The sequence below is a fragment of the Thamnophis elegans genome, chromosome 14 (assembly GCF_009769535.1).
Source record: "Thamnophis elegans isolate rThaEle1 chromosome 14, rThaEle1.pri, whole genome shotgun sequence".
Classification (NCBI taxonomy): Eukaryota; Metazoa; Chordata; class Lepidosauria; order Squamata; family Colubridae; genus Thamnophis; species Thamnophis elegans.
Window position 1 is genome coordinate 8,781,258 of NC_045554.1, and position 25,833 is coordinate 8,807,090.

At 44.5% G+C, this 25,833-nt stretch overlaps 1 protein-coding gene across 2 annotated transcripts; it reads right to left on the reverse strand.

The window, feature by feature from the left end:
* Positions 1–3,976: 3,976 nt before the first annotated feature.
* On the reverse strand, positions 3,977–25,371 carry NTAN1 (N-terminal asparagine amidase). Of its 2 annotated transcripts, XR_004256442.1 has the most exons (11): positions 25,244–25,371; positions 22,528–22,630; positions 22,372–22,437; positions 20,955–21,063; positions 19,432–19,505; positions 12,446–12,499; positions 11,296–11,349; positions 10,922–11,019; positions 6,705–6,818; positions 4,592–4,852; positions 3,977–4,494 (listed from the first exon to the last, which is right to left on the reverse strand). XR_004256442.1 is itself a non-coding variant. In XM_032230144.1 (10 exons), the coding sequence occupies exons 1-10, from the start codon at positions 25,322–25,324 to the stop codon at positions 4,676–4,678; spliced, it is 930 nt and encodes a 309-aa protein (XP_032086035.1). In that variant the 5' UTR covers positions 25,325–25,371; the 3' UTR covers positions 3,977–4,675. The 2 variants fall into 2 exon arrangements, 1 of the variants encoding a protein (XP_032086035.1); XM_032230144.1 differs by having other exon boundaries at positions 3,977–4,852.
* Positions 25,372–25,833: the final 462 nt, after the last annotated feature.

Consider the following 25,833-nt stretch of genomic DNA (forward strand, 5'->3'; position numbering starts at 1 on the left):
TCTGTGCTGGGATGAAGCTAATTTAGTTCCTGTTTGCTGAGCCCGCCAGCTGCTGGCTATTTTTATTTTAACAAGGGTTTGAAATATTTTTCATCGTCTGGCTGCCTTTATTACTGTTAACCTGACACTATTTGGGGGGGGGAGGCATTAAGTTGCCTTCAGGTTCCCCAAATCTTTGCCTCGACGAACTCACTGTCCTTTTCAACTCACTCGTCGGCGGACGAAAAAGGGAGAACGAGATTTTGCGTTTTCACAGGGGCCTAAAGAATTGGCTTAGAGGGAGATTGGGAAATAACACACGGAACAAAATCCAGTTTGAAAGGTTTGCATTGAAGGGACATCTAGTTGCTCAGTGCTCCTTTTGGGCAGATAGCAAGATGTCAAGAGAAGTGGCGTGCTGGTGGGGGTTTCCCCGCCCCCTTGCTGTTCTTAGCTTTTCTCATCGGTTGTTTGCATTTGTTAAATATTGTAAATATTCAGAGAAATTAGCTCATTATACAGTACTGCACTACGGGAAAGAAATATACCCACGCATTGAGCTGCTTTGGTTTTTAAAGTCGAGAGTAGATATGAAGAGTTGATTCCTCACCCCGGTGATTTAATTATGCCTTCCCCCCCCCCCCCCCCCCCCTGCGACATTTCGCTCTTTCTCTGTTAAACAGAGAAACTTGGTTTCCTAAGAGACTTGGCTGCACTTAATCTCTCTTCCATGATTATTACACCCCATGTTCTGGTTTTGTTTCACACACACACACATATATACACACACACATTTTTTTTTTTTTTTTTTTTTTTTGAGCAGTGTTTTTCCATAGCACGGTTTCCCCCTATCTGCTTGCTATCTGGGCACATCGGACCGGCTTCCACTCAGAAACCCAAGAATTTGGGGAAATGAAATTCAGCATCCCAAGACGGCAACAGTTGGGGAACGCCGTGGCATTTCGTAAGCGTTCCATTTAGATTTCATTAATCAATAAAGCTAGTGTAAGCGAGGGAGCTTTATTGTCAGCAATTGAAGAGGTCGATTCTGTTCTAACACAGGTAATAAAATTAAGGAATGGTATTCTCAAAATCATTTTATTTTTTTGTGGTGGTGGTTATAATGTTGAGACTTTAAGGCATCCTAAGCAGAAAAGAATGCCACTCCCTTTACAAGAAAAAAGAAAAAGTCTAAAACTGTCCCCTGTGGTCATAATTGTAGAAATTACTAATTTGGAAATGGGAGATTTTTTTCTGCTTTAAAATCCAAGCATCCAGACACGATTTACATCCGTTATGGAGATCCTCACCAAATTAGATCTTACAGCAAATGCTAGCATTTTCTCCTCTCTTCTAATAATTTACTTGAGGGTCTGTTATCCTTTGCACTCAAGTGGGCATTAAGAGTTCAAGTTTTGCTTAATATTATTTATGGAGGTTGAGAGATAATGATCATCAGATCTAGTTTACTCTGGAGTAGCAAGTTTCTCGAAGTTCAGCTAGAAACCGATTGAACGCAGCAACGGGCTTCAATGATCAAAATGTTTGTTAAAGGTTAAAACAACAACTTGTTCTTTCTTGATTTGAGGGTTGTTGCTGGTTAAATGTACACTTAACTCCCAACTATTAAGGGTTGATTTTTCTAAAGTGCAAATTTAATTCCTGTCTTCCTTTTGACTGTTTATTTAGTGCAATGATTTATATTAACTTGGGTTCATGAGTGGGGGGGGAAAGGTTAAAGTTATAATTGTTAATATAAATTTTAATGTTTTATATCAAGCTGGCAGTTTTGCTGGAATACAGTCCTAATTTAGATACTTCCTAAATGCTTCAATAAAGGTTCTTCAACTTGTCGTATCTTGAGTTTGTGATGGTTTAAAAGAACCAGAAGTAGGGAATATAAACATGAGAAGACTTTTAATTATTTAATCCAGAAGGCTATTATTTCTGGCAGTGGTTAGATTTGAGCCTCATATAAATTACGTTGGGTTTTAAGTATCTTAAAATTGAACAAGTTTAAAGACAGCCCTGCAAATGAAACTGAGTTCTCGGAATTCAGACGATTTCGAGATGGTGGCGTTCTCTGACCTTGGTGGTTTTCTTGCAGACGTTTCATGGCCCAACTAGATAACATTATCAGTGCTGGAAGGGAGCAAGGTTTGCTCTCTGTTTATGGTTCATTTTGTCTTTGTTTTTAAAACCGTACTTGCCTTCTGGCTATAGATGCTTGTGTCAAGGTTCCAATAGACGCCCTAATTAACTCATGAGTCTCGAGCCAAGTTTCAAGAGAAAACCAGTTAGTTATTAGGAGTAGCATGTCGGCATCTATTCCAGTGAGGTCAACTGTGTCACACGTAGTTTATGGCTAAACTTTGACTCTGTTCTCCCCCCCACTCCCCGGGAGTTGCCACAAAGAAGTAAAGCTATTCTCCAAAGCACCTGAAGGCAGGACAAGAAGCAACTGATGGAAACTAATCAAGGAGAGAACTAACTTAGACCTGAGGAGAAATTCCCTGACAGTTAGAACAATTAATCAGTGGAACAACTTGCCTCCAGAAGTTGTGAATGCCCCAACACTGGAAGTCTTTAAGAAGATGCTGGATAGCCATTTGTCTGAAGTGGTATAGGGATTCCTGCCTAAGCCGGGGGTTGGACTAGATGACCTCCAATGTCCCTTCCAGCTCTGTTATTCTGTTAAAACGTACCTACTTCGGACACACATAAATACCTAAAAAGAAAAACCAGATTAAATCGTAGCAAAAAAGTTTTAAAGTTTCCTTACATGCAGAGGTGTTTGAAAAAAACCTTTGGGTTCGGTTAACAGAAACAACACATTTGATCAACTTGTCAGATCCTTGCCTAGAAATGACGTAGCAAAAAGAAGATGATTTAAGTTGTGACTGCTTTTAATCGTAATATTATTTTTTGGCTACATTCAATAGTTTGATGGATCTGGTTCAGTGAAAATCCCCTCCTCCTCCTTTTGGGTGGCTGAAAGACACAGCGATGGCGAGATCCAGGCCAGACTCTTACCAGTTTCTCTTTGACAGAAGAGGAAGCTGAAGACAGCGGAGTAAAAAAAAAATAACGGCACAGCGAAAGCCAAAACCAACAATCTGAATCTTTGCGTCTTCTGTGAAGTATCTGAAGCCACATGGTTTTCTTGCAGGACTAGGTATGGAGATCTAGTGTAGAAAACTCTAAAAAAAGGAACTAAGGAGAATCAGCCCATGTTGAGCTGCACTAGAAGTCCCCATCAGAAGATAGGTATGTAGGCAAGCCCCACCCAACATATTTGCCTGCCTGCATTTGGTCCTCAGTCCAAGAAGAATGTCATGGCGGGCATTCTTTAGCTACTGCTCGGGAGGCCTCAACATCAACTTCTATTATTAGCTGGGAGAGGTTCTGTCTCAAGCTTCATTTGAAAGCTTCCACATGGCTACTGAGATAGTTCCAGAGAAGAGCAAACTTGTCTAGATCGGAAGGTCCTTCCTGAAACATCTGGTATCAAGGTCATGTTCTTAACCCTAGCGTCCTCATGTTGGGACTGGTCAATCCAACCTCACCGGAACAAGCGGTCTGACTTTGAAATGGACCTGTTGTGGCCCGCCAGTGGAGCTGGTAGCAGATTCGGACAGTGAGGAGATTGGGGAGGAAACCTGGGCCAATCCTGGAGTCTGGGGAAGGCTCTGATGAGGGCTCTGTGTCGGAGGCAGAGAGGGGGCCGGGGCCGTCTGACAGTTATCAGCTGCCTTCAGAGTCAAGACATCATTGAGGCAGAGGAACATCTGGAGCCTGTTCCCAGTGTGCGCGTGCACAGAGTTGCCAGACGAAGGGAACAAGCTAAAGGACAGGGGTTGACTTGGGAGTAAGGCCAGACAATGAATGGCCCCTCCCAGAGGATATAAAAGAGGAGCGAAAGGGGAGTGGAGTTTGCAGGAGACAATTAGTGCCATTCATTAGAGTGAAGATCTGTTCCTGGCTCCTTGCCAAGTAATTGCTGCTACAGCGTGGAGTTTGGAAGATATCGGCCCGGCAGCTCTCCAAGCTGATCAAGGTCTGTAGTTGTGAAACCTCATGAAAGACTGCTGGCCGGGATTTTGCTGAAGAGGAATTCCTTTGAAACTAAATAAAAGGGGTTTTATCGGGACGAGGAGTCGGCTTTGTGCTTTTGGGAAGCCTGGGTCAGAAAAAGGACCATTTCAGGGACCAGAAGGCTTCATTCCAACATGAGAACGTGCCCAGGAAGCTTCTGCACGTCTCCAGATGATATTTTATCAAGGCCATAGAGCTCCGATGAAACAAACAGCATGGCGGCTTAGCATTAAGACGCCGGCCTTGAAGAACCGACTGAAGCAAGAAAATTTGACGGAGCAGGGATGGGAGAACCAACCGAGGAGGTTTCACCTCCTTCTTTGCAAACCACACTGAGGCCCGTTTTAGGTTCTTGAGAACTTTGGACCCAACTCCAATGAAATGTGAAACGTTTACCTAATTTTGCACCGGATCGGCTGCCTGTTTTGGAAAAGACGGGATATTTGAGGGAGGTCCATCCCATAAATGCAACCCACTTGGTTTCCCCTGACGTCTTTGCAGGGGGGGGGGTGCTCACCAGGTAAAGGTGCATGGCATAAGGAAGGTCTCTTGACATCCTTCTTCTTGACTTCCGGAGTGCCCCTGGTTTCTCCCTTTCGGATTAGATCTGGCCAGAGACTCTTTCCCACAAGCCCTCGGCGTTTTTTTTGTAGAGGCGAGGTTTTTGAGTCGGGAAGAGGGTCTTCTCGGGGAACGGATGTTCTCTTAGATAAAGCAAAGTAGCTCTGATGTGTGACACAAAATGGTGGGGCTCAGCCAGGGGTGATGTGGAGAGATTCTGCGAAGGTACAAAAAGGAAAAAAAATTAAGGAAGCCGACAGGGGAGAATCCTTGGTGCTCTATGAGCTTGGTTTTCCTCCCACCCCCACTTGCAAATGCTTCATTACCCACCAAGACTGACAAAGCAGACCGCTAGTATATAAACAGAGAATAAGCCCTCACTCCCTTCTAGCACTGATGATGTTACCTAACTGGGTGGTGAAACGTCTGCAAGAAAACAACCAAGTTCAGAGAGTTCTCCTCCTCCTCTTCCACCTCTTCCTTTTTCTCCTCCCCATCTTTCTCTTCCTCCTCCTCCCTCCCCTCCTCCTCATCTCCACAAGTCCCCCTCCCTTCTAGCACTGGTGATGTTACCTAGTTGGGCCATGAAACGCCTGCAAGAAAGCAATTAAGTTCAGAGAGCTCCAAGGACCACTCAGTCCTTCTCCTCCTCTTTCACCTCTTCCTTTTTTCTCCTCCTCTTTCTCTTCCTTCTCTCCCTTCCTCCTCCTCCTCTCTACAAGTCCCCCTCCCTTCTAGCACTGATGATGTTACCTAAATGGGTCGTGAAACGGCTGCAAGAAAACAACCAGATTCAGAAAGTGCTTCTCTTTCATCTCTTCCTTTTTCTCTTTCTCCTCCTCTTCCTCCTCCTCCTCTCTACAAGTCCCTCTCCCTTCTAACACTGATGATGTTACCCAGTGGGGCCATAAAACATCTACGAGAAAACCATCAAACTCAGAGGGCATCAACGACCCCCCCAATTCAACCCCAAGCCACAAATATTCTCTTCTGTTGACTTGTGAGATTCTTAGGATACCATTTTCATAAGCTTTTTCAAAACATGTTCCTCCTATACACAAGTCAATAGATGCAATGATCAAACCCACAAGAAGGAAATCCAATTTCAAACCCCCATTTGGACACAAAGAAATCCTTGAGCTAACACAAAGACACGGGAACCTGTTTAGTTTGTGGTTTAGCTAGAATGCTCAGAACTCAACCTTCTGCCACCAGTCCCATAAACCAACGGTTGAATAAACCCCAATTGAATGCGTTCTGACCGAGGCTTCCCAAGAGCATGGAGCAACCTCCTGGTCCCGACAAATCCCCTTTTATTAATGTACTGTGAATTCTGCTCATTCACATCCAGCAAAGACTTTCAAGGGAGGATTTACAGTCACAAGACCTTATCTGGCTTGGAGAGCTGCCAGGCTGATATCTGCAAAACTTGGCAAGGAGTCTCAGAGAGTCACGAACCAATTAAGTGAACTAATTGTCTCCTGCAAGCTCCACTCCCTTTTTGCTCCTTTTATTTCCTCTGGGAGGGGCCATTCATCGTCCACCTGTGGCCTTACTCCCAAGTCGACCCCTGTTTTTAGCTGTTTCATTCATCAGGCAGCTCTGGGAATAGGCTCCAGCTGTTCCTCCGCCTCAGTGATGTCTTGACTCTGACGGCAGCTGATAACTGGCATATGGCCTTGGCCCCCTCTCTGCCTCCGACACAGAGCCCTCATCAGAGCCTTCTGCAGACTCCAGGACTGGCCCAGGTTCCTCCCCAACCTCCTCACTGTCTGAATCTGCAGCCAGCTCTGCTAGCCGCTGACAGGTCACAACAGAATGCTCAACCAGCATTCAGACATTACATAGTTTGCTTCCCCATTGCTTGCTGGCTAGGTTTACAACCTCCTGGGAGTACACACTGTAGTAAGCTACGATTTACAAGCCGTGATGGTTGGAGCCACACAGAAAGCTAAGCAAAAACTAAAGAGATCATATTGGGGCCTAACATAATGCATGAATTCAGCAATTTTTCAGCCTAGCTTTCTCCAACTGGGATCCCCGATGCCCTTGGCCAACTCCAGAGTTACCTGTAAGATGGTCTGGTTGCTCTGCTCCAACCAGAAATCCACGTGAGGGAAAGGCATCCAGTAGTAAGGCCCAATGCAGAGTTGCTCCTTCTTGGAGTCATAAATGCTGATCATCTAACAAGAGGCGGGACAAGTGTCAACAGGTGAAGGCAAGCGAAAGGGGAGCAAGCGCAGAACAAACCCCGGTTACTCAGCAGAAGCAGAAGCCAGAAGGGTTAATCCTGGCCCCGTTACAAGACCAAATCCTGTTTATGCCTTTCTCTGATTCTCATTCATTGATTGATTTATATTGATTTATATTGATTTATATTGATTTATATGTATGTATATTATTTATATTATTTATATTATTTATATTATTTATATTATTTATATTATTTATATTATTTATATTATTTATATTATTTATATTATTTATATTATTTATATTATTATTTATATTATTTATATTATTTATATTATTTATATTATTATTTATTTTAGATTTATATTTATATTTATATTTAGATTATTTATATTTAGATTTCTTTATATTTACATATTTCTATTTATTTTATTTATTTTATTTGTTTGTTTTAATTTAATTTTATTTATTTTATTTATTTTATTTATTATTTTATTATTGATTTATTTATTTTATTTATTTTATTTATTTTATTTATTTATTTTATTATTTATTTATTTTATTTATTTTATTTATTTTATTTATTTTATTTATTTTATTTATTTTATTTATTTTATTTATTTTATTTATTTTATTTATTTTATTTATTTTATTTATTTTATTTATTTTATTTATTTTATTTGTTTGTTTTAATTTAATTTTATTTATTTTATTTATTTTATTTATTATTTTATTTATTTTATTTATTTTATTATTTATTTATTTTATTTATTTTATTTATTTATTTTATTATTTATTTATTTTATTTATTTTATTTATTTTATTATTTATTATTTTATTTATTTTATTTATTTTATTTATTTTATTTATTTTATTTATTTTATTTATTTATTTATTTATTTTATTTATTTTATTTATTTTATTTATTTTATTTATTTTATTTGTTTGTTTTAATTTAATTTTATTTATTTATTTATTTTATTTATTATTTTATTTATTTTATTTATTTTATTTATTTTATTTATTTTATTTATTTTATTTATTTTATTTATTTTATTTATTTTATTTATTTTATTTATTTTATTTATTTTATTTATTTTATTTATTTTATTTATTTTATTTATTTTATTTATTTTATTTATTTATTTTATTATTTATCTATTTTATTTATTTTATTTATTTTATTTATTTTATTTATTTTATTTATTTTATTTACTTGTCAACAAGTACAAGGAAACAAGTATGAAAACACATGAAAAATGGCACAAATAAATGGATATAAATAAGCAAATCATAGCTATGAACACATAAAAAGAGTACATATCAATGGGGAGAGTAGGACAGGGACGGAAGGCACGCTGGTGCGCTGATGCACGCCCCCTTTACGGACCTCTTAAGAACTGCGTAAGGTCCACGGTAGACGGCATAAGGTAAAAAGTGGGGGGGGGGAGAGGAACTAACAACAAGATCGGGTAGGGTGTTCCAGACATCTACTATTCTATTCTGAATTCGTTTTTCCTGCAATCAAGAATCGAACGGATTGCATTATTTTGTATCTATTCGAAGGCCATTCGAGCTGTGAGTGCCTCCACCTGTATTCTGGACCCGTGTCCCTCCTGGCTGGTTGCCAACAGCAGTGAGGTGACACGTGGCTGGATCCAGGCGGTCGTGACCGCCTCTCTTCGGGAGGGGCACTTCCCCGCCGCACTTAAAACGGCGGTGGTGAGACCCCTCCTGAAGAAACCATCCTTGGATCCAGCCATTTTAAACAACTATCGTCCTGTCTCCAACCTCCCCTTTGTTGGGAAGGTTGTTGAGAAGGTGGTGGCCTTCCAGCTTCAACGGGCCTTGGAGGAAGCTAGTTATCTTGACCCCTTCCAGTCCGGCTTCAGACCTGGTTACAGCACAGAAACCGCTTTGGTCGCATTGACCGATGATCTCTGGAGGGCCAGAGATGGAGGCCATGCGTCCATCCTGGTTCTCCTTGACCTCTCAGCGGCTTTCGATACCATCGACCATGGTATCCTTCTGCGACGACTCCAGGAGGTGGGGGTGGGAGGCACTGTCCTGCAGTGGTTCTCCTCCTACCTCTCGGACAGGTCGCAGTCGGTGTTGGTCGGGGGGCAGAGATCGTCCCTGAGGCCCCTAACATATGGGGTGCCACAGGGTTCGGTCTTATCCCCCCTACTATTTAACATATACATGAAACCGCTGGGCGAGATCATTCGGAGGCACGGGATAAAATACCATCAATATGCGGACGATACACAATTGTATCTGTCCGCCCCGTGCCAACTCAATGAAGCGGTGGACGTGATGAACCGGGGTCTTGAGGCCGTTAAGAACTGGATGAGTGCTAACAAACTGGTACTCAACCCAGACAAGACCGAGTGGCTGTTGTGTTTCCCTCCCAACAATTTGGCTAATATACCATCACTCAGGCTGGGGGGTCAAATTCTATACCCCTCAGATAGGGTTCGTAACTTAGGAGTCCTCCTGGATCCACAGCTGACTTTTGACCATCATTTGTCGGCTGTGACCAGGGGGGCTTTTGCCCAGGTTCGCCTGGTCCGCCAGTTGCGACCCTACCTGGAACGGGAGGCTCTCGCAACAGTCACTCGAGCCCTTGTGATCTCTAGGCTGGAATACTGCAATGTGCTCTACATGGGGCTGCCCATGAAGTGCATCCGGCGACTGCAGTTAGTTCAGAATGCGGCCGCGCGAGTGATAGTGGGCGCACCGCGGTTCGCCCACATAACACCCATCCTCCGCGAGCTGCACTGGCTACCTGTTGATCTCCGGGTGCGCTTCAGGGTGTTGATGACCACCTTCAAAGCACTCCATGGTAGTGGATCTGAGTACTTGAGAGACCGCCTTCTGCCGATTACCTCCCTTCGACCGATTAGATCGCACAGACTGGGCCTCCTCCAAATTCCATCCGCCAGTCAATGCCGACTGGCGACTACACGGAGGAGAGCCTTTTCTGTTGCAGCTCCGACCCTGTGGAACGACCTCCCCGTCGAGATACGCACCCTCACCACCGTCCAGGCCTTCCGCACAGCCCTTAAGACCTGGCTATCCCAACAGGCCTGGGGATAGGTTTCCAATTTCACCCCGCCCGAGTGTTGAGTGTTGAATGCAAGTTGTGTTTTTATCATTTTATTTTATGCACATATTGTTTGGTTTTTGCATTTCACCCCCTTCCCTATGATTGTAAGCCGCCCTGAGTCCCCTCAGGGAAAAGGGCGGCCTATAAATCCTAATAAACTAAACTAAACTAAACTAAACTATTGATAGCCCTTGGGTTATTGCAGTTTATTTATTTATTTATCATTTATATTGATTTATGTTCCCTGCTCCGATTCTCCCATTGGTTTTCTCCCAGGAAAACACCAGACACCAACAATAGCAGCGAAAATAACTATCAATCTCTATTTATCTACCATCTAGCTCTATCTCTCCCTCGATCCATCCATCCATCATTATTTATCTATCATCTATCTCATCTATCTATCAATTATCTATATTATCTATATCTATCTATCTAGATAGATATAACCGAGGTGGCGCAGTGGTTAGGGTGCAGTACTGCAGGCCACTTCAGTTGACTGTTATCTGCAGTTCAGCGGTTCTAATCTCACCGGCTGAGGGTTGACTCAGCCTTCCATCCTTCCGAGGTGGGTAAAATGAGGACCCGGATTGTTGGGGGCAATATGCTGACTCTGTAAAGCGCTTAGAGAGGGCTGAAAGCCCTATGAAGCGGTATATAAGTCTAACTGCTATTGCTATTGCTATCTATCTATCATCTATCTATCTATCTATCATCTATCATCTATCTATCTCTATCAAACATCTTAATATAAACAGATAACAAATGCCACACTTTCTCACACTGATGATATCCATTTGGGTAATGAATGTCTACAAAAAACAACCAAGCTTAGAGAATATCAAGGACTTCATAATTCAACTGCGAGCTACATATTATTCTCTTCTATGTTTTATCTTTTAGATTGTTAAGTCTTTGACAGAGGACTTTTTTGGCCTGAAGTGTGGTTCCCTTTCTCATTCTTTTGTCTATCTATTTGCTAACCTTTGCTCCTGCTAATACGCTGGCAGATCGCATGTCTTCATCAGGTCCTCGGTCTGGAAATGTGGCGTGGAAAATCTCACCCATTTTAACGTTTGCACCTGAAAGGAAAGGAGCAACATAAGAAAATACGTTCCTTCTGAAGGAACTCTGAAATTATCATTAAACATTAATGTCAAAGGACAGAGCAAGTTGATTGACAGGAAAAAATCTTTCAAATTGCCTCTCTTTTAAGTGTTAAACTAAACATGCATCTTTTAATTCCAATCATTGGTACCTTAATCGGCCAGTTTTAAAAACATAATAATTTTAAGGTGGCAATTCCTTACCTCACGTAAGCCAGTTTTTAAACCTGGCCTCAAATGAAAGAAACTCACCGATTCCATAAATATACGGCAAATGCCTGCCACTTTCTTGGCGATCATTCAGCTCTGTAATGAAAGCATAAAAATTGACTTCATCAAAAAAGTAATAAACTGGAAAATACATAGTGGCACAGCTAAGCGACTGCAGAATGTTTTTTTCAGGCTGGAGGTTATATTTTAGATTTGACAGAGAATATCCCCACAAAAAGAGAAGACAGAACCAAGATTGTTGTGACTCAGCAGAAGTCTCCTGTGAGTCTTTTCGGGATGCAAGATTAACAATGCAGCTGGGGCTCGTTAGTGGTGTCTTCTGGGGATAAAAGGACGGATGGTGTCACGCCCTGGTTGCAGGAGTCAACGTTCATTCATTCATTCATCATTCATCGGTCATGGTTTGTTTGTGAGAGACACTTGGAGAAGTGATTTGCTTTCTGTAACCCTGATTTTGTAAGAGTTTTGTTTGATATTCTGTTATCTTCTTGTCAGAGACTTGATTTATGTTTATTTTTGGGCTCGCAGCCAGTCTGAGCCGAGAACTGATAAAGTTCTTCCCTTTTACGTTTGTCTGCCTGTCGTCTGTTAACGAGCGGAGAAGGGGGGACAGAACACAAGATAAAGCTAAGCCAGGGGGGAGAGAAATCCTACACTGATTTTATTTACATTTTACATATATTATATTGTCAATTAAATACAATGACTCCTCTCTGTGCATTCTTTAATTTTTCCCTTCTGCCACATTAAACATTCCATATTGCAAGTATTTTTAAGTGTCCGGGGGGGGGGGGGGGCATAGCCAGAAATTTAGGGAGGGAGTGGGGGGAAATAAGCTCACAAATTGAATCCTTCCTTTGGCTAGTGGTGTAGTTCATGTTGAGAAAAAAACTTTCCTTTGCAATGGGACAAAGGAGAATTGAAGAGAGATCAAATCCTACGATATTATCTGAAGGAATCCATTATTAAGAAGATTTTCATAAGTAAAAGTTGGTTTATTTGACCAAGGTTAAAATAAGTCACGTTTTTATAAAATTCGGGCAACATTTTATAGATTTTCTGCTGACACCAGGATTGTAAAATTGATGGCTGTAATTAAAAATATAAGGAAATGGGTTGCATTATAAACTGATTCGGACAATACAATAAAGACAAAGACATATATAATTACCTGTGACACAGAAGGTCATCAAATAAACATTATCTAACAAGCGGTCAAACGCTCCTATGGAGATAAAAGGAAAAACTATAAAACTCATAAGTCGAGGAAAGAAATACAGATTAACTACAGCAGTGGTCCCCAACCTTTTTATCGCCGCGGACCAGTCAGACGAGCCTCCCTCGGCCTTCCGGACCGGCGGGTGGGAAGGCGGCCATCCTGGGCGCGCGTTCCGCAGGGAGGGGGGGCTTCCTTCACGCCAAGGCCGACAGCCCGCGAGGCCGCCCCGCCTCCTCCTCCTCGGCCGCCGGGGGAAGGGAGGGGGAACCGACCCCGCGATCCGCTCGCTCGGGCAGCCCTTTTTCCTCGCTGCAGTTCGGCGGGGGAAAAAGATGGCCCTGTGTCCTACTTCGGGCGGGCGGGCGGCTGGCGCGGCGGAGGCCGGCTGCTTCCGAGGGGGTGGGCCTCCGCGCCGCGCTCCATGAAGGGAAGAGGGGGAGAAGGCGGGCTGCGGCCGAAGGGTCCCCGAGAGCCCCGCCGGCCTGACACAAAAAGCGCTTCGGCGGAGCGGCGGGGGGGAGGGGCGGGAGGCAGGTGACACTCCAGGAGGGGGGGCAGAGCTGCGCCGCGAGTCTTACGTAAAGCCCCCCCTCCCCGCCTCGGCGGAGGAAAACATCTCCCACCTGGGTGGGGCTGCGCGCGAAGCGCCTCTCGGAACGGCGAAGCTCCCCAAGTTCCCCCGAAACGGCCGCGCTGCGCCCCTCCCCCCCGCAACCTTAGTTTCTCCTTGGGAGGAAAATGCAGCGCCGCCGCCCCCTCCTGCCCCCCCCTCGTCATTCCACGGGGCAGGCGGGCCGGGTGAGTCCGCGGACAAAGTTTCGTCTCCCAGGCAGCCTCCGCCAGCAGCATCCCAAGTTCGGGCCGAGGCCGCCGCCGCCACCCCCTCCCTCCCGGGGTGAGCAGAGCAAGAGGGCGGGGGGGAGATCGGGCCTCCCCTCGCCCCCCCAGCCCCGCACATCTGGGGCGGCGGGGGGGGGGCAGAGAAAGGGCGCGTTCATGAGGACTACAAAGTTGCAAATATGGCCCCCGGCCGCTGCAGCGATCATGGCCCCCGGCCGCTGCGTGGCCCGGTGCCAGGTACTCCACGGCCCGGCACCGGTCCGCGGACCGGGGGTTGGGGACCACTGAACTACAGGATGAAAAATAATTGTATTATTCAAATACTTTAATACTCCGCTCTGTTTCCAGACTGGGTTTTATAGCAATAGCAATAGCAATAGCAGTTAGACTTATATACCGCTTCATAGGGCTTTCAGCCCTCTCTAAGCGGTTTACAGAGTCAGCATATCGCCCCCACAGTCTGGGTCCTCATTTCACCCACCTCGGAAGGATGGAAGGCTGAGTCAACCTTGAGCCAGTGAGATTAGAACCACTGAACTGCAGATAACAGTCAGCTGAAGTGGCCTGCAGTACTGCACCCTAACCACTGCGCCACCTCGGCTCTTATCAAGACACCTTCTCACCTGGAACAACTGCCCCCTTACGTTCACTACCAAATTGTCCATTTGTGAAACCGTAGGAGATGAAGTTTCTAGCTTCATCAAAGATACAGTCAACCCATCAGTTCCAAGAAAATTATCCTGAGGGATTTGTGACCCAAAACTAACAGTCCCAGCATTTGACTCTTCCTACCGATGGTATCATATATTCCGTAGGCATCAACATAACTCATCCCCTGTTGCTATCCTATTTCTCTGAGAATGTCTTTCTTTGGAAAAGATTAGTAAGTGGCCCAAATATTTAAGAGTTACTAATAACATTTACTTGGTCATCCATTTAATTTAGTGGCATTTATTTCTAAGAATCACCATAGTCTGATAAGAGTAAGCACTGTAATAATTATTCTTTCAGCAATATTTGTTCACAAGCCTCCTTCTATAGGAAATGGTTTAGACAGCACATCTAGCCGCACAGGACGGATGTAGCCGACCACAAATTGTTCTTGATACCTATAGAATTTGCTTGTTTTGTACTTGCTTGAAAACAGCTAAACTAGGGCGTACACGTGAAACTTAGGAAGCGCGCAGTTATCAATTCTATTATTGGTCCAGATGCATAATTTGTAACCAATGACATTTGCAATGTTTGAAAACCTAATTTGCGTATGAAAGTTTATATATTCAGCTTTGCTACATAATAAAGTTGTCATTCACCCAGAGAGATCGTGCCCTCAAGTTCTTTCTAGGATTAGCTTCGTGGGTGACCCCACGTGATATTGTTGTGCCCAGGTGCCGCCCTGGAGAAGCCGTTTCCTCCAGGGACGGACTGAGGCACTAACAAGTGGTGACCCCCGACGTGATTTTTTCCGCCGGACCGACGCAGCCTTGCCGCTGCGTGCCTGAGACCCCATCGCTTACCCGCGCGCTCGTCGTCGTTCGTGGAAACGACTGATCTTTCGTAAGTATGGGGGCGGATCTGTCCAAGGAGCAGGGAACTCAGAACTTGGCCAGATTCTCAGAGCTTCTAAAAGTCAATTAACAAAGAAATTTGTCTTTCCTACCAAATCTGAATTACGCCAACTGTTAATGCACATTTGGCAAAACTGCCCCTCCTATCCTCACCATGGCTCCCTTAAACCTGGACCATGGGTGAAAATAGGCACATATCTCCATCAGGAACCTCGTGCTCCTACTCCGATGCTCCTGACTTGGAAAGTCACACTTGCTGCTGTTAGACTCCATCATTCTGACCCTTCTCCTGATTTTCCCATAGAACCCCCTGATCTTACTCCCCCACCTCCTTATTTAGATCGCCCTTCAAATTTTGTCCCGTCTGTCTCCTCTCCCTCTGTTTCCCCCCCTCCCTCTCCTTCTGTTTCTGACATTTCGCTCACATCACCTCCCCCTCCTTCTTCTGATCCTGCCGGCGTTTATTTTGCTTCCTCTCTCTCTCTCCCTACTATGGCTGGCAGTACTGTGGCCCGTGGCTTGGCTTCTGCCCGAGCCGATCCTTCTCTTACCCCAGACTTCTTTCTGTGAGTCTTATCTCTCTTCTTCTGTTGATTCACAACTTTTGTCTCTGTTTCTCACTTTACAAGGTCTTGTCTCCTCTCGCTGTTATTTTTTCCATGTCTCCCATATCTGAAGTCAGCCCTTCCCTGGGCCTCTCCAGGAGGGCAATGATGTTGCTGACGCTGCGGCATCAGCCCCCCCACCCCATGTCAATGTTTGTTCTGCTATCACACCTTGGGATAGCCACTCTTACTTTCACCAGAATAAAAAAGCGCTCATAAAACCATTTGGCATTACTGCAAATGAGGCATCAGCAATTATTCAACTATGCCCCACCTGTAGCCAGCAGGCAAACCCTCTCCCTATGGGAGTTAATCCCTGAGGGACAGAGTGTTGCCAAATTTGGCAAATGCATGTTATACATGTTCAGGCTACATTATGGCATCCCCCCAAAGGGGTGAAGCCACCAAACATGTTATTAATCATTCGATTCGGACCTTTGCATCGCTGGGACGCCCAAAAGAGAAATTTGGCATTCCTTATAACAGCCAGGGTCAGGCGTTGGCTGAGCGTGCCAACCAGACATTAAAACATGCCCTGGACAGATATATTGGCAATAGGGAAAATGCCCCCTGGCCTCCCAGCAGTGCAACACACCGGCAGTCCACCATCCTCGGCAGCGACTCGTCATTTTGCAGCTCCACCTACTGCAGACACCTCCCGTCCACCTGTCTACTATCGCTGCTTGCCTGACTTGACGTGGTGAGGACCTGCTGACCTGCTGACCTGGGAAAGGAACTACGCTGCAATCCAATTAAAAGACAAAGTTCTTTGGATCCCAGGACCGCACGTAAGACCATATTTGCCAAAACCACCTATACAACCACCTACACAAACACAGAAGCAGCCTGACCATGACCAACCAACAGGAACCACAGCTTGAGGCTGTCTCTGTCTCTGACCTGGAACACAGAGCAGAGCACCCTCCACTCCCCCGACCGGCTGCCCTGTCTTTCGCCGCAGATCCCCCTACTATGTGTTTGGTTGAATGCTACCTGTTGTCATTATTTGAACCAGTCCGGATAAATTGAAACCAGTGTGGAAAAATTACATGATACCGTTCAAACAGTTGGACAAACATACAAAGCCTTGGACTCCTGGTAGGATTGGATGACCTCTTGGTTACCAAATTTTAACTGGTTGGGAAATGTTTCCAAGACCGTTATAACCCTTGTTGCTTTGCTGATACTGTTGTGTTGCTGTATTCAATGTGCACCCTCTTTATTCACTATGTGTAAGAATACTCTCTAGCTTGGCTCCACAGAAGAATATTCACATTGTCAACCACATGGAGTTACATGAACAGTCAACCCCTTCATGGGGAAAGCTCCCTTCCGCATGCCCAGCAATGAAGAGGGAGACGCTGCCTTTTAACAAAAACAGTGTTGGAATTCATTCCGGGTGTGTGTGTGCAGGGCAGTTTCTGCTGTCTGAAACACACATACACAGGGATGCAAAAACATCGCACCAGAAGCATCCTTCCGGCCTAAACGGCCAGGACTCATTATGCAGCCTCATGTAACATGAATTATATGAGCCAGCAACTCCCACACATGCCCTTCTCTCCCCTATGCTGTGCTGTAACTGTCTATTCCCCCTTTGCCATGATGTGATTTTTTATTGGTTTATGTGTAGAATGCTGTGATTAGCCCTGGTAGATGAAGAGGAAGAGTCTCTTTGACAAAAAGATAATAAAAAGAAAAGGAGGAGATGTTGCTATCCTATTTCTCTGAGAATGTCTTTCTTTGGAAAAGATTAGTAAGTGGCCCAAATATTTAAGAGTTACTAATAACATTTACTTGGTCATCCATTTAATTTAGTGGCATTTATTTCTAAGAATCACCATAGTCTGATAAGAGTAAGCACTGTAATAATTATTCTTTCAGCAATATTTGTTCACAAGCCTCCTTCTATAGGAAATGGTTTAGACAGCACATCTAGCCGCACAGGACGGATGTAGCCGACCACAAATTGTTCTTGATACCTATAGAATTTGCTTGTTTTGTACTTGCTTGAAAACAGCTAAACTAGGGCGTACACGTGAAACTTAGGAAGCGCGCAGTTATCAATTCTATTATTGGTCCAGATGCATAATTTGTAACCAATGACATTTGCAATGTTTGAAAACCTAATTTGCGTATGAAAGTTTATATATTCAGCTTTGCTACATAATAAAGTTGTCATTCACCCAGAGAGATCGTGCCCTCAAGTTCTTTCTAGGATTAGCTTCGTGGGTGACCCCACGTGATATTGTTGTGCCCAGGTGCCGCCCTGGAGAAGCCGTTTCCTCCAGGGACGGACTGAGGCACTAACAATCCCCAACAGATCTGTACTCCGTAAATGTAACTGGCTTCCTTTCACTACAATCTACATCATGTAAGCCCTCTCTCTAAAGCAGAAATTTGTTCCTGTTGTGGCCCGCCAGTGGCCAGCAGAGCTGGCAGCAGATTCGGACAGTGAGGAGGTTGGGGAGGAACATGGGCCAATCCTGGAGTCTGAGGAAGGCTCGGATGAGGGCTCTGCGTCGGAGGCAGAGAGGGGGCCAAGGCCGTCTGACAGTTATCAGCTGCCTTTGGAGTCAGACATCAGTGAGGCAGAGGAACAGCTGGAGCCTGTTCCCAATGTGCGCATAGGCAGAGCTGCCAGACGAAGGGAACAGCTAAGGAAAAAGGGTCGACTAGGGAGTAAGGACAGGGAATGCCCCCCCCCCTCTTAGGGAATAAGACCGTGAGACCGCCTACTGCCACATACCTCCCAGCAGCCGGTGAGATCACACAGGGTGGGCCTCTTTCAGATGCCGTCAGCCAGACAATGTCGGCTGGCGGCTGCCCGGAGGAGGGCCTTCTCTGTGGCTGCTCCGACCCTTTGGAATGAGCTACCCCCAGAGATCCAGATCTTGCCCACTCTCATGGCCTTCAGAAAAGCTGTTAAAACCTGGCTATTCTGGCAGGCCTGGGGCTGTTGATCCCATTGTTGAGGTCCAGCCCTGAGCCGATCGAGTGCATGAGTGATGTTTTTAAATTTGTCTTTCCTTTATTTTTTATTATTTCTTTTTTCTCTTTGCTTTGTAAGGCGCCCGGAGTCCTTCGGGATTGGGCGGCCTATAAATTTTTGCAAAATAATAAATAATAAATAATAAATAATAAACAATAAATAAATAATAAATAATAAACAATAAATAAATAATAAATAATAAATAAATAATAAATAAATAATAAATAAATAAATAAATAAATAAATAATAAATAAATAATAAATAATAAATAAATAATAAATAAATAATAAATAAATAATAAATAAATAATAATAAATAAATAAATAAATAATAAATAAATAATAAATAAATAATACATAAATAATACATAAATAATAAATAAATAATACATAAATAATACATAAATAATAAATAAATAAATAAATAATACATAAATAATAAATAAATAAATAAATAATAAATAATAAATAAATAATAAATAAATAATAAATAAACAATAAATAAACAATAAATAAACAATAAATAAATAATAAATGAATAAAAACAGAGGAGCGAAAGGGGAGTGGAGTTTGCAGGAGACAATTAGTTCATTCCTGCATTCTTGCCAAGTATCGCGGCATCTGAAAAATCTCAGCCTGGCTACTCTCCAAACCTCATAAAGGTTGGTAATTGTGAACTATCTTGAAAGACTGTGGGAGAGGAAAGTATTTTCTGGAGAGGAATTCACTGTAAATTAAATAAAAGGGGTTTATCGGGACGAGGGCTCGGCTTCGTGCTACTGGGGAAGCCTAGGTCAGAACAGTTTTATGGGTGCTCTGGAGTCCACAAAATTCCCACCAGCTCACACAACTGGCCAACTTTATTCTACTTCAATGAAAACCTCAGATTTTTTTTCCGAAGACCCCCAGCAAAACCAAAAACGCAAAACTTACTTAACAGCTGACTGGTAAGATGCTGAGACAAGCGCCTATCGTCACAAAACCCTCCAACCAGGTGCAACTCCAACCTAGCAGGCACAGAATCCAGAAACATTCGTTCAATTTTCAATCTCTCTTAGACTGAATTTGAATTAATTAGGCTGGGTGTGAAAATGCACCTTTTGTTATTATTATTATTAGGATTACCCTATTTGTCACGACGATTCAATTTTGTTTCTGGGTAAGTAACTACAATACAGGATGTATATCAGGGACATAAGTCCTTGACTTATAAATAAGACATAATTTCTTATTGCTAAGATAGGCAGTTGTTAAGTGAGTCACACACCTGCCTTGGTTAAGCAAATCACTGCAATTGTTAAGTGAATCACCCAGTCGTTGAGTAAATCCAGCTTCCCCCACTGACTTTGGAAGCTAACTGGGAAGATCTCAGGTTATGTTCACATGAGCCCTGGATTGTCAACCCTGAAGAGAACTGGCTGGGGTCATCTTTGTGTCTTCAGGTTTCCACTAGATGGGAGCAGGAGGGAAATAGTTAGCTGGGGTTTTGCAGTCAAAACAAAAGGTTTTCCTATGGGAACCAAGGTCATTCCAACAGGTGGCTGGGAGAGGAGGAGCGAAGTAACCAAGCAACTGGCCAGCACCTCGATTGGACCATGTGACTGATGACTTGGGGGAAGGGAAAAACTTTCTCTTTTAATTACCATATTTTTTGGAGTATAAGACACACTGGAGTATAAGACGCACCAAGGTTTTGAAGAAGCAAATGTAAAAAAAAAAGTTTTTGCACTCTGCAAACTCCCGAAAATGGCCCGTTTTTTGAAAAAAAAGGGGGGGGGCATGAATAGCCCTTAGGAGGCTTATAAAGTGCTCTGAGGGGGGGGGGAATTGAGCAAAAAATTGCCCATTTCTTTGCTCATTTCTGCCTTCCCCAATCCCCAGGAGCTCTCTGAAAGCCTCCTAAAGGCTATGCACAGCTATTTTGGTGAAGGGGTAGGGTTTCAGGAGGCAAAAAATGCTGTATTCAGTGTATAAGATGCACCCAGATTTTCAGCCTCTTTTTTGAGGGAAAAAGGTGCGTCTTATACTCCGAAAATACGGTAGGTGAAAACCGCGAGAACTTTCAGAGTCGGTTTTCACCAGCTGTGGCAATATGATGTATTCAATGAATTTGTTCGTTGAGGAATCTACCCCCCTTGAGTTCTACTTTCTATGGCTGCATTACTTGGAACGTAGATAAGGATGCTGCAATCATCATAAACACACGTGCCAGTTGCAAAGCATCCAAATTTTTTATCATGCAGCCACCATGGGGATGTTGTGATGGTCTCATAATTTTTTTCACTGCCGCTGTAATTTCAACTGGTTGCTAAACGAATTGTTGTAAGTCAAGGACTACTTGAATTTAACTATTCAGTTGCAGAGATGGAAAGCAGAAAGGAAGTATGAAGCCCCAACTTTTCACCAGATTGTTTTAAAGAACTATTTTTTTTATTTTATTTTTTAAAAAAACTGACCTTCCACAGTCTGTGCTTAGAGAAAGCACTTTTACTGCATTTACGATCAGCAGAACTTCTGTTTCAGTATCTGATCCGTCACAGTGAGTTAGACAAATGGCTCCGCTCCCTAAAATAATAATAATAATTGTTAGGTAAGCTCCCCATTGGGAGAACGAGTACGTTCAGCGAAGCGTTGTGAGAGTTGTATTGGAGAACACACAAATTAGCATACAGAGACACTGCAGTTTAAATAGGCTTTTACTTTCATGGAAATAGAGGTTATCAGAGTCCATCAAACAGTCCAAGTCATACACGGATAATTCAGTCAGTCATCAACGTCTTTCAGTTAAGGGATAATCCAAATAACATAGTCCAGTATCATATCATCAGTTCAGAACTCAAAGTTTGCTAGCAGTTGCAAAACGTACAATAGCTCACGGCACTCAGATCAGATCAGCCCAGTATCTAACAAACAGAGTGTCATTCTGGCTCCCTCTGGTGGCCGATTGAGGAAAACAGCAACCAATCACATTTTACAGTATGATTTAAAGAAACAGGTATAGCATTGTTACATGATTTATATATTGCCAACCCAACCGTTAGAATTATATTCCTAACAATAATGAAACGAGAATGTGCATCTTATGGATTTATGGGGTACCTGTAAAGAACATTTCTCTATTTAGAATAGACTTATAAAAACACATATCAGTCAAAGGATTTTTGAGGAGTTGAAGATCACTCAACTGGAAGACACTGAGGTTATGGCCAGTTGTAACAAGATCTGTGGTGCTTCTTCTAAACACTGGAGCTAAGAAGATAAAACCTCAGTCTATCTCAAGCACTTCCATCAAGCTCTTATTCCACTTCTAAACCGCAACCTTAAACTTCATAAATGTCTAATTATAGAGAACTAGCTGATAGCATTGCTCGGGTATTTATTTATAGTGGGAAAATGTCCAGACCAAACATAATTTCTAATGTTGGATTTCCCCCCTTACTAGAGGGAGTCCCCTTGTGGAATACTGTGAAGCCGTTACCATGGAAACTCCGCTGCACTGTGGAAGCCATTTGACAGCAGTACAGTAGAAGCCATTTGACAGCAGTACAGTAGAAGCCATTTTAAGGCACAAGAGGCTGCATCTTAACAGAACACACACCCTGAGGGGTGTTAGGTGTCAGGGTTCCAAGAAACACGAAAGACGTAAAAGAAAGAAGCAAAAGATGGCTTCCAGATCTGACATTAGGGATGTCTTACCCCCACAGTATTTTTTCCCAGAGAGTAAGTCATCTGTGTACCAAGTTTGGTTGAAATTGATCGAGGCATTCCAGAGTTATGCTGGAACATACATACATACATACACACACACACACACAGCCATTTTGATATATATAGATGGGAACCAAACCAGGATTTTTCCAGGTATTTCGGTACCTGTATGTCTCAGAACCACAAAATGGCATGTTGTGGCATCGTCTGAACCAAGAATGGAAACAGAACCTATCAAGAAAGCGGGAGAACATCAGGTAAGATTTTGACTGCCTTCTCTTGAATTGAGAGTTGATACTCACTCACTCGAGGTCTACCTACCATCTTTGGACGTGGTGGCCGCAAATTCTCTTTGCTGGACATAGAGAAGTCCTTTCGGTCCCACCGCTTGAGCTGGTTGGCTGCGGAACTGCTTGGCTTGCTCCTGATGGGTGAACAAGAGTTTTTGGCACAGGTCTTTGTGGGTCACACACACAACACAACTTCAGCAAAACAGCTATCAAAACGTCTCTGATCTGGGCTTAGAAACATAGCTAACACCCCTTCCAAGATCTGGAACCCAAGCAAAGCTTCGCGTAAACTGGGAATTGCTTGAACTGTACCAGTTTATTCCCACAATCATATAACGCAAGAGTCCATTATGAGGGTAGGGAATGAGTTTGGACTAAAGGGGGTGGCTAGGGCACTTTGTGAAGATGCCCTGAAATGCTGCCCAGTTCCTCTTAGCTTGAGGAACGATGGCCAAAAGTTGGCCTCAGTTCCTCAAGCTAAGTCAACATTGGTTTCTAGCCTGCTGCCTTAACCACTACACCTCTCCCCAAGTGTATTATATCGTAGAGGAAAAATCCATAGCGAAAATCCTACCTTGTTTCAGTCATGGGATGTTCATAAACCATGTCTAATCACTTGCATCTGGGCATGATAGGTAAAGTTTCCCCTCGCACATATGTGCTAGTCATTCCTGACTCTAGAGGGCAGTGCTCATCTCCATTTCAAAGCCGAAGAGCCAGCGCTGTCCAAAGACGTCTCCGTGGTCATGTGGCCAGCATGACTCAACACCGAAGGTGCACGGAACGCTGTTACCTTCCCACCAAAGGTGGTTCCTATTTTTCTACTTGCATTTTTACATGCTTTCGAACTGCTAGGTTGGCAGAAGCTGGGATAAGTAACGGGAGCTCACTCCGTTACGCGGGATTCGAACCGCCAAACTGCTGACCTTTCTGATCAACAAGCTCAGCGTCTTAGCCCCTGAGCCACTGCATTCCCTAGGCATTATGTTCAGCCACAAACCAGGGTTTACAGCCATAAGGGCTGGGGCCACGCAAAATACTCATCCACCCTATGTAAGTTCCATTATGGCTTAGAATAGTCTTGGCTGAAGGATTCTGGGACTTGAAGTCCACATCTCTTCAAGGTTGCCCAGGTCAAGAAACACTACCTTAGCCATCCCAAAGGTGCTTTTCCCTCCCCCGGACTTTCTGGTTTTACTTTGAAGATGTTTCGCTTCTCATCCAAGAAGCTTCTTCAGCATCCAAGAAGCTTCTTCAGAGCTGAAGAAGCTTCTTGGTTGAGAAGCGAAATGTCTTCAAGCAAAGGAAGTCCAGTTGCTTCTTGAAAAAAAAAAGCACCTTTGGGACAACCATATCCTGGATCAGAGGTCCCCAAATTTTTGGACCTCAGAGACCACTAAATTCATAATTTTAAATCCCGCGAACCACTAATATGATCTGCCTAATGACCAGCTGGGTGGGCATGGCTAGGTGGTCATGTGACTGGGTGGGTGTGGCCAACTCGATGTCACTCATGTTGAAGGGCGCCTCGACGGCCTCTACTCGCCCCTCCCCTCCCAGCCACTCCTCGCCCGCCCGCTTGGGGCTCACTAGGGCCCCAACAGGAAGCAGTTGCTGGAGCTAAGCAGCCCCCAGGAGAAAAAGTTGGCAAAAGAGCTCAGTTCAAATTGGATCTGACCGAGAAGGAGGTTTAGCAGAAGCACCTCACTGAGGACTATGAGCATAGGCTATCCAAACAGAAGGAAGACCTGCGGGAGTGCAAGGCCAGGGACTGGCACCTAGAGGTTCAGCGGGCTGATGATGGCCAGTTCCAAGCCATGATGCAATCCCACTGGAACGAGGCCCTCTGGCTCTTCGCCACCAGCGGCTCTTCCCTCCAGGCTTCGCCCAAAGCCCCCCAGCAGGAGGCTGAAGCAGACCCCAAGCCAGAATTTCTGCCCCCTCCAACCTACACAAAAAGACCCCGAAGGGGGAGACTCTCTGCAGCAACACAAGCGTTCATTGCATGTATCCGTCCCAGGGGCCGTAGTTTGAGGACCCCTGATCCTCAGAGCCAAGGTGGCGCAGTGGTTAAATGCAGCACTGCAGGCTACTGCTAGATCAGCAGGTCAGCGGTTCAAATCTCACCGGCTAAGGGTTGACTCAGCCTTCCATCCTTCCGAGGTGGGTAAAATGAGGACCCAGATTGTTGGGGGCAATATGCTGACTCTCTGTAAACCGCTTAGAGAGGCCTGAAAGCCCTATGAAGCGGTATATAAGTCTACTGCTATTGCTATTGCTATTGCTGATTTAGTGCAATATAAAAAATGCAAATAATTTTTCTGCGGACCCCCCAAATTTCTCGCAGACCACCAGTTGGTGACGGCTGACCCCGAGATGAGGAGAATCTCCATAGATAAGTAGCTTTAGCAGGTTGGGCAAAAAGCACAGGTTGAGGGAGGGAGGGAGGAAAGCAGGCAGGGAACCCCCCCCTCCCGCAGGTAACTCCCCCTGGAAAATACCTGCCACTCACCCACCTTGGGGATCCCCTTCCAGGTGCGAGGGGGATCCCCAGCCCCGCGGGCCCCGGGGGGCTTCCCCCGCTTTGCACAAGAAAGAAGCCAATCTCCCCACACCCAGTTTCCAGCCCAGCCCCCTGAATGAGGGTCCCCCAAACCAGCCAGCCCTTTGCAGCTCCCCCCGCCAGGTGCGCGGCTCACCTGGGCGCAGAGAGCCCCGCGCTCCCCCCCTCCCGCCCGCCCGCTCACCTCCAGCTCCGGGAAGGCGCGCAGCAGGTCCCGGAGGGTCCGAGCCGGGTCGAGCCGCCGCCCCTCCACCAGCAGAGGCATCTCTCGGGCAGCCTCCACGCCGCTGCAGCTGCAGGGCGACTTCCTGCTCGGTGCCGCCAGCTGAGCTCTCAGGCCCCGCCCCGCCTTGCCAAGCGCCCTGGGAAATGTAGTCCGGAGAGAAGGGGGGGATTGAAGCTCAGGAGGAGACCCCCGCCCAGATTGGAGAGTAGGAGGGTGCATAACAACTGTGTAACCCCCCTCCTGCTCAGGAGGCAATCTCTCCTCGATTATAAATCAGAATTTAGAATGACAGAGCTGGAAGGGACCTTGGAGGTCATTTAGTCCAACCCCCGGCTTAGGCAGGAATCCCTATCCCATTTCAGATAAATGGTTGTCCAACCTCTTCTTAAAAACTCCCAGTGTTGGAGCATTCACAACTTCTGGAGGCAAGTTGTTCCACTGGTTAATTGTTCTAACTGTCAGGGAATTTCTCCTCAGTTCCAAGTTGCTTCTCTCCTTGATTAGAAATTAGAATAATAGAGCTGGAAGGGACCTTGGAGGTCATCTAG

Bases quoted from the DNA above. Each gene is read 5' to 3' on its own strand.
- NTAN1 (XM_032230144.1), bottom strand. From the start codon at position 25,324: ATGCCTCTGCTGGTGGAGGGGCGGCGGCTCGACCCGGCTCGGACCCTC. The intron at 22,438-22,527 runs GTAGGTAGACCT...CTTTCTTGATAG, and splicing joins GGCCACCACGTCCAAAGATG to GTTCTGTTTCCATTCTTGGT. The intron at 19,506-20,954 runs GTCAGTTTTTTT...TGTGCCTGCTAG, and splicing joins CTAAGCACAGACTGTGGAAG to GTTGGAGTTGCACCTGGTTG.